The 11,105-nt window shown below is 35.5% G+C and overlaps 1 protein-coding gene across 7 annotated transcripts in view; it reads left to right on the top strand.

The window, feature by feature from the left end:
• Positions 1-11,105, top strand: part of PUM2 (pumilio RNA binding family member 2) — a 72,937-nt gene that overhangs the window by 49,553 nt on the left and 12,279 nt on the right. For 5 of the 7 annotated variants that reach the window (XM_042803672.1, XM_042803674.1, XM_042803673.1 and 2 more), the window contains exons 12-13: positions 209-490; positions 5,307-5,543. In XM_042803672.1, coding sequence (XP_042659606.1) covers positions 209-490; positions 5,307-5,543 — 519 coding nt within the window. The remainder of the gene's footprint in view (positions 1-208; positions 491-5,306; positions 5,544-11,105) is intronic. The other 2 variants (XM_042803675.1, XM_042803676.1) reach the window with 1 other exon arrangement.

The following is an 11,105-nucleotide window of genomic DNA, read 5'->3' as shown; positions in this document are numbered from 1 at the left end:
TTGATTAGCCTACAACATATGCTGTCTTCATTTTTTTCCTCGGGTAATTGAGACTGTGTAATACTATAAAATCTCTTTTAGTCCTTTAATATGTGAATTTCTGCTTGTTTAAGAGGGCTTCAAGAAAATATGATTTAGATATGAATAGTCCATTTTCAGTCAGAAATGTTTGAGAGAGTAATTATGATTGAAAACATGTGTTTTACAGCTGCAGCTGCTTCAGCTGGAGGAACAGCAAACAATCTCGCGGGAGCCACGAACGGTCTATTTCGGCCACTTGGTGCCCAGCCACAACAACAGCAACAGCAAACAAATAGTAGCCTACAGTCCAATTCATTTTATGGCAGTAACTCTTTGACCAGTAACTCCCAGAGCAGTTCCCTTTTTTCACATGGTCCTGGCCAACCAGGAAGTACATCTCTTGGCTTTGGAAGTAGCAGCTCTTTAGGAGCAGCTATCGGCTCTGCACTTGGTGGATTTGGCTCATCAGGTAGGTTGTTAATATAGTGAGGAAATTCTGTGAGACATCTGTGTTAAGCAAAAAAATGTATCCGTATCCAGACATGTTATATACAGATAAATTTCTAAAAAGACTGCAAAAACAGGTTATTCAAGTTTAAAACCACTTACAGGGGAAGAAAAAAGGGGTCTTAAATTCACTTGGGCTCTTTATACAAGATGCATTTTTGAAGAATACCCTGTAGTCATAGATACCTCCAAAATACTTTTTCGTATTGAGCACTGTACTCTGCCCCCCAGACGTTTGTTACTGTTTTTATTAAGTTTTGTTCTTTTCAAGGAAGTCTTCGTTTTGTGCTTAAAATAACAATTGATAATGTTTGAGAGATGCATTCTTTTGTTGTAATTTTCATGTTAGGAAAATTCCTAATATTTTAAAAAATTAAATAGCATATGACTTTCTAAATTTGATCTAATATTGAGGTGTTTGCTTCCATAACATTTTGTATAGGATTTATAAAACAGAAAGACTTAATACCCAAGAGTAGTCTTTGTTATAACTCTAGCAGGTTTAAGCTTAGATACAGTTAAGCCTAGATAGTTCTGTGCAAGTTTGGCACCTTAAATTATTTCAACAGACATTCCTAAATACTATCAACCTGTTTGTACATAAAAAAAAATGATGTTGCCATCGTGTTTCTACTCTATAGCAGTTTTTAAACATGCAAGGTAGGTTTTCTATAGTTCAGATTCACTATTAATAAGGCAAGCAAAATGTATTTTCTAAAGAATATTTTCTTTGGCTATTAATCTCCAAGTTTACAGCACCAAATTTTTTATTATCGTTATCATTATTATCATTATTATTAATAATAACAATAATTATTATATTATTAAAATCAGTGAATTATGTTTATAGTCTTATCTTGTAGATGGGTAGAAATTGGGGAAATTTATGTACTCTAACAGTATTTTCAAAATTAAATGCCTTAAGGTAAATAATTTTAAAAGGAAAAAAAAAATCAAAAGTTATAAAAAATTTTAAAAGTGAAGTTTATTACAAGATAGCTTAATATATGGGAAAACAGAAGGAAGAACGCACCCTTCAGTGTTAAAACATTATACCTGTTATTTGGTAACTAAGTGGAGGTGAATAGTGACATGAGATACACTTCATACCAACACAGAGATTTTCTTGGTGTTGCTTTTCATAAAATAATCTTGAAAACTATTTACTTTAACAAAACTAATGCTAGGAAATCCAGAACCAAGTTTTACACTGATGCTCTCCAATATCTGGTTTTAAAAAGTTAAGTAGGAGATGCTAAACATACCTTCTTTAATTTAAAAAACAATAATTGAAAAAAAAGTAGAAAAGTAGAGGCTACTCACAGTTGTGTAGGATTTCTTGGGCTTCCATAACACCACAGCAGGTAAATCTTATTTACAAAGTAATTGTGCTGTATTTGGTCATATAATTTGTCCTGAGCTACTTGTAGGATTTCAGTGAATTCTTAGCAGCAGTGTTTTGCTCTAGGTACAGTTTCATTTAATTGAGAGATAATGATAAGCATATCTGCATATTTAATGCAGTGCACCCATTTTAAGTCTCTAGATAGAATAGTTTTAAGTCATAAAAGTCTTCATCCAGCATTATCACAAGGATCTCCATAGAACACAAATTTTAGTTGTGTGTCTACTTAAGAAGAGTCAGCGTAGTTCTTTCTGACGCAGGAGATTAAGCCTTTTTCTTATAGCAAAGATCAGTTCCAGAGCTTTGTCCAAAGCCTTCAGCATAGACAGCACATGCTGAAATCTTGCAGCAATATCCTAGGTGATTTAATTATCATGGTAGTTTCCACAGGGAAACAGGAAGCTTATGCTTTTGCAGTTTGAGAAGTGCTGATGAAAGGTGCTATCTAAACCTGGAATATTTTTAGTAGTATTATTGAAATAAAAATATATTGAAAGTGCCCTTCTGCCAAGTATAAATTGTACTTGCCATAATAGCCACTTAAAAAGTGCTTCCTGATTATTTTTTTACGAGTTCCTGAGCTGTATGTATATAAAAATTGAATTATACAGATGAGTACTTACACTAAATGGTGTTAATGCATGTTGAGGCAAATTAAAAACAAGTTTAATTTTTTTATCTGCCGAAGTTTCAGCTTTTGTAACTCCCCTCAGTGTGTTGTAAAAGTTGAATTTCAGTTAAAAGATAGCCATGAAGACCGACAGATGGCAATACAGATCTTGCCCTTACGTTTTCAGTTGTTGCAGGGGAAAAAAAATGCAAAGGTGAGCATGTTCTAGCTGAATGACTGTACAACAAAGCAAAAACAGGAAGAAGCAAGCATACCGTATAATGGCTGTATGTACTTTACAATCTCTGCTTTTTTACAATAAAAGTTATTCATGCTCCATTTTAAAGGTTTATGTAAGTGATAAAGTTACTGCAGCTTAACAGGTAGCTAAGAAGTAGATCAACTACAGCAGCTTTTCAGATGCCTGCTTCTGGCTTGTAACGAGTGTAAAGTAATTGCATTAGCATAGACAGTGGTGAAGAGAGGTAAGCTAATTCAAATTATCTTCTGGTTTTTGTGAGCTTTATATGTGTGTTAAAATGCAGCTCAGCTGGTTCACAGTGGCTTGTTAAGCTGCAGTAATTTAGCTGAATAAGAAACCCTGAAAGAAAGCAAAGGTTTGCTTAGCTTTTTTCATAGTTGGAAAAATAACAATCCATCATGTAGCATGGTATTAACATTCACATGGTTCGCTAGCTGAGCCAGAACCTGTAGAGCTAGTCTCAAATCTTGAGATTTCTTTCAACTGTTGCCTTAATTTGCTCTTCTGATTTCTTATTCTCAGTCTCCTTGCCTAGTTAGTACAGCATCTTTTCCTTCTGGCTTCTCCTCTAGTATGTCTTCCTTCCCAGTTTCCAGGCAACATTTATCTATCGCTTCCCCTCCCCCTCCCAGATATGTTTCTGCTTGTACTGTGTGATGTTCCCATCATCAGCTAACTATTTCAGTCTTTGCCCCACGGTCACATATACCTTCTACAGCCTAACATTTCCTCAGATCTGCTTTCTTTTCATCCTCAGTCCCACTGGTTTTGAAAGTGCTTGCCAGTTTTTCTTGCAGTCTCCTTGTTGGCTCCTTTGTCTGACCTTTCACTCCTCCTGGTCCTTGTTTTTTCTTCCTTTTTTTTTTTTTTATTTCCCTGGTCTATTTCTTATGTTTGGCTTTTGTCTCCTCTTCATCTGAAGTAGAAAACTTCCTTTCCACACTGCTTGATGGGCCTTCCGAACACAAGGTGGGATCTTGGACAGCAGTTTCAGAGTCCATTTTTGGCATGGCACACAGAAGCTTAGAAGTTCAATTGCAGGGAAAACCTTTATCAGCAATCTCACATGTGCCGTATATGGATAGGAGTTTAAGTTTTCAGCTATGAGTCTGTAGCAGATCTGTGCTGAACTTGTATGAACTGTGATTTTGCTAAGATTTTTAGCTCAAATCAAAGAGAGCATGAAAATAAAGGTCTCCTGTTCCTACCATATTGGTCTGAGTACATGAAAGAATTAACTTCTCAATTAATAGGTAGCTGGATTATTTTGCTAAGGGTAAAGCATCTTTCCTTGACTGTTTTTCTGAAATGGCAGTGTTGTTTGGGCAGAACTTGTTTGAAAAATTCGGTCCAAACAGGTACCTGCTGTGAAAAGTATTAGCCAAGTTGCTAATGTTACGAGAAAACAAATTAGTGCCTTGAAATGGGAAGTGTCAGGCAACCTTTATATTGGGCCATGCTGCCAGCTTTAGTGGGAGGGTACCTGACAGAGGTAAAGGTTATGGAAGTATAAATTCTGACCTTTTCCTTTTTAAGTTGAAACATAAATCAGTTTTCCAAATTCAGCTTAAGAAGCATCTTTGTTATCAGAATATCCATAATCTTGGTTTTGTTCATGAGTATAAAAATGTTCCAGTGTTTAAAATAGGCACTCTATTTTAGTATTTCACTGGTATGGAACAGATACTAGAATTTAACATTTCTAAAAACTTTTTATTGTTCTCCTAATTTATCCTAGACTGTTCATCGCCCTGCTGAATGATGCTGTGCAGGATAACCAGTCCTTCACTAATACACTGTTATCCAAAGCTTCTAGTCTAATTTGATTTTCAGAAATACTGGTAGCAGTAAAATTACATTTTTAGTTTCTCACCTTAATTTTCCTGTCTCTGCTCTGCTTCTCCTCTTCTTAGTCTATTCCCTCTTTATAATATCTTTTCAAAACACTTCTTTGAGAACCATGATTCTCATAGGGAATTTTAAGTAGTCTTTTTTTTTTTCCTGCAGGTGAAGGGGTTCACAATAAATAACAACATAGATTATTTTCTGAACCCTTAAACAACAAACAATTGTCTCTAGCCTTTTTCCTGAAATCAGGTATCACTGTCTGACTAATAATTTACTGTGGAAAAAGTTTTTATCAAAGAGTTTAGTAGAAATATTTTTAGAATCATTTATTCTATAAAGTGACAGTGTAATCTCATAACTTCCATATTTGTCCCAAAGCCTGAAGCCAGGCAATTAAAACAGAGTACTGCAATATTTCTGTGAGAAGTCTAGAATGAAATGTTGAAAGACTTGGGCATTGGTGAAATTACTTAGTGGTATGTTTATACCCACTTAGATTTACTTAAAAGTATGTGTGGTTATCACAGTAATTGTCTTTGTCATAACGATTGCTGTAATTGTTGTGATCGCATCTGTTATTGCCCAGCTGTAGTTGGGGATAGGTTTTATTCAGTTGACACTGTGTAATTAGGGTCTTTTTATTTCTTCTTCAGTTGGCAGTTCTGCAAGTAGTAGTGCCACAAGGAGAGATTCTCTATCTACTAGCTCTGACTTGTACAAAAGATCTAGTAGCAGCCTAGCACCCATAGGGCAGCCATTTTACAATAGTCTGGGATTTTCCTCCTCTCCAAGTCCAATAGGCATGCCTCTGCCAAGCCAAACGCCAGGACATTCACTTACGCCACCGCCATCACTTTCATCACATGGATCCTCATCCAGTTTGCATTTAGGTAAAAAAAAAAAAAAAAAAAAAAAAAAAAACCAACAAAAATGAAAAACCAAAAAACCACTTTTTGTTTGTATGTTTGTATGTATTTCTATGTGTAAAATATATGTTGCATAAGAGATGTCACATTACCTTTGCTGTTAAACAGTTTTGTAATGAAGAGGGGCCATTCCTGAAAGGTGAAGAGCACGCTCAAATGCTCATTGATTTAACAGTGGAGGGCACTCAGCTTTTTGCAGTATCGGGCCAACGGCTGGTTTTCTTGCCTTGCAGAAGCCTGATAGAGAGTCCAGTAAGACTTATTGGTCCTTTTTATATTATGCTTCTACAGTACGGCAGGCAAAGGTGCATTATTTTTGGTTCTACTTCAGTGTATTACTGCTTTAAGGACATTTTAAGATGAAACTGTGTTTAACAGTGAAGTAACTTTCACTACTGCCCTTTTCCATGATAAAGTAGAAAAGTGAGCAAAGCTCTCAGTGTAAAATGTATTGAAAAGTGATTTTTGAATCAGCCTACTACCTCATGGCCCAGATGCTTTGCCAGGAAGACAATAGTTTATCACCAGGCTGGTGGAAAAAAAGAAAGTGCATTTGTGAAAGAAGTAGCAAAGGCTTTGTCAGTGGTGGCTCTCTGTTATCAGATGTATTTTTTAAGGAATGATGATAGTAATGTTTTAGAAAATTTTTAAGCTAGTTAGATGACATGGGAGCTCAACCTTTTAAAAATTTTGTTAAAAATCTAAAGAAACCTTAACACAGCCTACAGTATGTTTAGAAAATAATGCATCTAACCTGAGGTTACTTGATAAACTTTCCCTGTTTCCCTTTTTTGTGGTCATTTAATTTGGATGCTAAAATCCATACAAAGAAACTGGATGTACTCAACATGATTGAGTTGCCTGTTGTTCCAGTAACTATTCAGTGCACAGTTTTGTGCATCTAATAGGCACGTAATGCCTTGTACTTCTGTTAGTGCAAATAAAACAGGAAAAAAAATTAGAAGTGCCTACCAAAATACACTTTTAAGTGAGAAGTGTGTTGAGTGATTTGTATAACAAGGTTAAAAGTAATTTAAATATATTACATTTACAGTTCAGTATTCCCTTCATGGTTAAGTGCTGAATACCCGAAATAAACTGGGCAAGGGAATGTTTCAGCACATTTTATTTTTTTTTACTTACCTTTTTTCCTTTTTCAGGTCTACAAAGTGCACCTTTGGGCTGAGACCAAGCATGGAAAGTTTCAGCCCAAATGGAGGCTTTTGAGAAAGTTCTGAACATCTGACAATGGGGTTATCATGGAAATCTTTTTCTTTCTTTCTTTTCAAAGTACTCTCACGATAGTTTTCATAATGCTGAAAACTATACTTAAACCAAATTTTGGAAGGCATTATCTAAAACTCAAAACATTTAAAGTTTTGTGTTGTTTCACATTTGATAAATGTTAAAAGACTTTTTGACAATTCTGAGAAAATAAGCTGTGATCAGTATAGAGGATTACCTCTATCAGCAGAATTTGTTAAATACTGATTTTAATCCATTTTGGACTGTTTGGCAGTGTGAACTAAGCAAAATATTTAAAATCATGTATTAGATCAACGTGTAAAGGCCAGAATGTACAGTTGTACTCTGAAAATTGACACAACCTTGTTGGCTTCCACATATTCTGCCTCTTCATCTTCTAAATGAAGTGGACCTTAATTATGGACAAACTTTTTGCTACCTTACCAAATAAGACTGAAATTTGGAAATTGAGGTGTTTGGGATTTTTAGTTTCAGAAAAATGCAGTAATTTTTTTTTAAACGTTTCCTGCACTGTGCCCTACATCATATCTTTGTGCAGTTACATCCAAGGTGCACCATCGCAAAAAGTTGAAGACTTTCTGGAGTTAATTGTCTGTCCTGTTAAATTTATTTTGGTGTGTTCATCAGTCACTCTTGGAAGCATTTGTTTTGTTCCCATGTACAAAAATAAAAGTAAACAAGCCTTTTCACCAAATGAGAAGTTACACCTGAAGTCAAACAGGGAATATATTTTAAGAAGGGTATGATTATCACGTAGTCACTTTTCAGAGTAGAACAACATTGTAAGTTCATGTCTGCATGCAGTTTCCATTGGTATTCTGATAATGCCTGTCAAATGCAGCTCTCCCTCCACCTTCAAAACTTGTTGTCCTGCCTGCTTATATCAACAGGTTCAGCTAAGTTTAACTCCTATTTTAATGGACATCAAACTCGGTTGCTCCTGTTTCAGCCACCAGAATACTAGAGCACAATACTGGGAAAGGGTGCATGGTTTTATAACCCCTTTGTCAGACACTGCTGCAATTTGTAGCTTAAAAGACCAATTTCCCTTTTACAAGAAATTTGTGATATTTTACTGTTTTTATCTCTTTTCAACAATTCCTACCCAACATCCTGAAATAGGAATGTGCTGATTAATTTGTTCTATCTTCAGTTTTCCTGCATTTGAAGGGATTTCTCAGTTGTCTGTAACTGCTTCTTTACTGTAATCAGTTGGAGCAGTAAGGTCATGAATTTGAACTACCCTTTCACTCCCAGGGACAAAAAAATACAAAAGGAAGTGTTTTTCCTGTTACAAATAATCCTTTTAGATTAGTAGTGCTTACTCTGATAGTACATTGCAGTATTTTAAGGGTTTGGTGTAGAGTAGGATTTTTTTAAATCTGGGCTTTTGGAGGTAATTAGTTTCTGTGGTTGCAAGCCAAGCTTGTTAGTAGTTGAGATTGCTGGTTTATCTTCAGAAGTGGTCATTCTGGGTAAGAGTCAAGGCCCCTGGGCAAGACAGTATGGGGAACTTTGCATTGCCTCTGCTGTGTACCTACTCTGTAGGGCTTCTTCAGTAAACCAGGCATTATTAAGCACTTGCACTGATTCATAAAATATACATACATATATATACACACACATATATTTGTGTACATATATATGTGTAATTAAGTTTCCCATACGAAGATGAAATTTTTAGCTGAGGATCAGATGAAGCTACTTTTTTTACAGTTGAACAAATACTTTGTAGAAATTAAGTTTGAAGTGTTCATATACTCATGTATTTTACTAGAAAATAATATTGCTGACTGATTTAAACAACAGTTACCATGCAGTAAATCTGTTTTATGTCTTGGTTAGAAACAATTGAAGAAATACTTTAGTAATAAGTACTAACAGACTAATGCTATCCAAATAAATGTGCCTAAATCTAGTTTTTCATATTTTTTCCATGTTCTCCTTTACACTAAATGTGCTATCTGTGTTAAGGAGTTGGTAATACAACATGCCTTGTGTCCTTGAAGGCTCTGTTTTAGATTGTCTGTATCCCCTTTATACCTCTGTGCCTCTTCTTCCCTGTGGCCCAGCCACAAGGATTTAAGTTCAATTACACTGTAAAACAAATTAATGTTATTCATTGCATCAGAGGTCTTTGTTTAATGAGATCAGAATTGATAGCTAAGTGATTATCTGAAAAATGAGCTGTGCATTTTATTCCCCAGCAGTTTATATTGTGTGACCACTGATGCATGATAAGTCTTTTAAAACTTCGCTGTTTGCACTGAAACTTCATTTTAGACTAGGTGCTTTATTCAGTAGGCTATGTTCCCCAAATAATTTATAAGACCTAGGCTGTTACCTTTCTAGTTTGGAATCAGAATCTGTAAAACAAGTGTCCTGAGTCAGTTATTGAAGAGCATGGGATGTGGTAGGCTATCCAGGAGGATTTGGGTAACTAGAATTCAGATTGCAGTTTTCCACTTCGAAGGTGTTCTCACTCAGAGTTTTCAGGAAGGAGACCAGGTGTCCTTAATGTCCACACTAATGCTGTGGTGATTTTGGATGGAGAAAGTAATGAGTACAGTATTTAGGAAATTTAGTCCATTGTATACACGTGTATCTGCATATAACAAATACCTATGACAGTGTGCTTTTATTTTGGGTGTTTTACTGTTTTTCAAATCTGCAACATTGCCACTGAGTTATAACACTGCTGCTGTAATAAAAGGTTACGTGAGAAGGAAAGCTAATTACTTCTGAAGTCACTGTTTTTTATAATAAGGTCGAGGGGTTTACGAGGTTAAGCTTTCTGTGTGCTTTTGAAGTATGACAGGTTCTTCTGGGCACAGTGGATATGTTTTCAGCCTTCCTGTATTATGATCCTGCTTAACATGATTGTCTGAAGTAGTTTCACAGGCTAGACAGGAGTCTCCAAGTTGCAGCATAGTTGTCTTCCAAGTCTTAAAAAGGGATAGTTCCCAAATCAGACTGAAGAAAGGCTTGATAATCCTGAATGTGAAATGTATTGTATACGTGCAGTTCCACTGCACGTATATAGCATATTTGTTAAAAGCTACTAAGTTTCTTAATTTCTGTTTTAATTGCTGGATAAATTGTGACATTTAATTTACACTTGCATGAAGGCTCAATTTACAGTGGGGAAAAAAAAGCCAAACCAATTCCTGATTCACATGTGCAATTCCATGACTGTGTATGCTAATTACAGCCATGCAGTTGGTGAGCAGATAATCAAAACTGCCCCATTGGCTCTATTTCTTTTTGGCACAGAATTGAGCATGTGATTAGTGGAGCAATAGAGATGCTACAAGAGGAATGTAGCCTGTAAGACTTCATTTTAAACGTGCTTTGCTGCCCTCTCGTGGCATTAGTGTTACTACAGAGCATTTACAGGGAAGCTAGGATTTTGTTCAGATATTTAAATAATTTAGGTGGCAGATACCATAATTTCAGGTGCATAACTTTTTGTTCTTTAGAAGGCTGTTCCTAGAAGAGAAATGGTTATAGAGCATCACTCTGCATACTGCTTCAACTGCAGAATGTTGGGTTTCTTCTCTTTTTGTCTGTTAGTATGATGTCATTGTCGGCTCTTTTCTGGAAATAGTGATTGTTTGATGGAAACTAAAACTGATAGTTAAAAAACGATTTTTCTGACTGTAAAGAATTAAGAGGCTTTACTTTAAAAGAAAACCTAGTGGTTTTTAAAAGGTATTGTGCGGCTTAAAATATTTACTGATCCTTTACTGATTCTTACCACTGAATTTTGAAAACTAATTGTAAAATAAATACTAATTTCTATTTTAGGACATAATCCTATACAGTGCAATAAATGTGATGCTTGGTATGTCTTGCAGAGCACTAACATCTGAGAGTCTGGTACTGCAGTTTGACCTTTTGAAAAAGATACTTTGCCATTAATGTATTACCAGCCCACTGTAACACTGTTGTTGCCTGGCCTTATAAATACTTGGAACCAAAAGAAGGCTTGGCTGGGGCACTGTCAGCTGATTTTTTTTTTTTTTTTTACATTAATTTTTTAATAGAGCACCATTCAACCAGCACATACTGCAATTTGTTTTCAATTCAAATGTAGATACTTTTTCTGTTGGCTTTGAAAGGGCTTTCAGTTACTGTGTCACTTTCTACACAGGGAAGCTGAAAATGCTTTCCTTTTCCAATTCATAATCAGTAATTTTAGGCTGTGCTTTTGTTTGGGTTTTTTAAAGTAGTGGAGTTGAGGTTTCTAGGTGGGAATTG

Source organism: Tyto alba, unplaced genomic scaffold (assembly GCF_018691265.1).
Source record: "Tyto alba isolate M040663 unplaced genomic scaffold, T.alba_DEE_v4.0 Super-Scaffold_40, whole genome shotgun sequence".
Lineage (NCBI taxonomy): Eukaryota > Metazoa > Chordata > Aves > Strigiformes > Tytonidae > Tyto > Tyto alba.
Note: the sequence above shows the minus strand (reverse complement) of the source record. Positions and strands in the feature narration are given on the sequence as shown.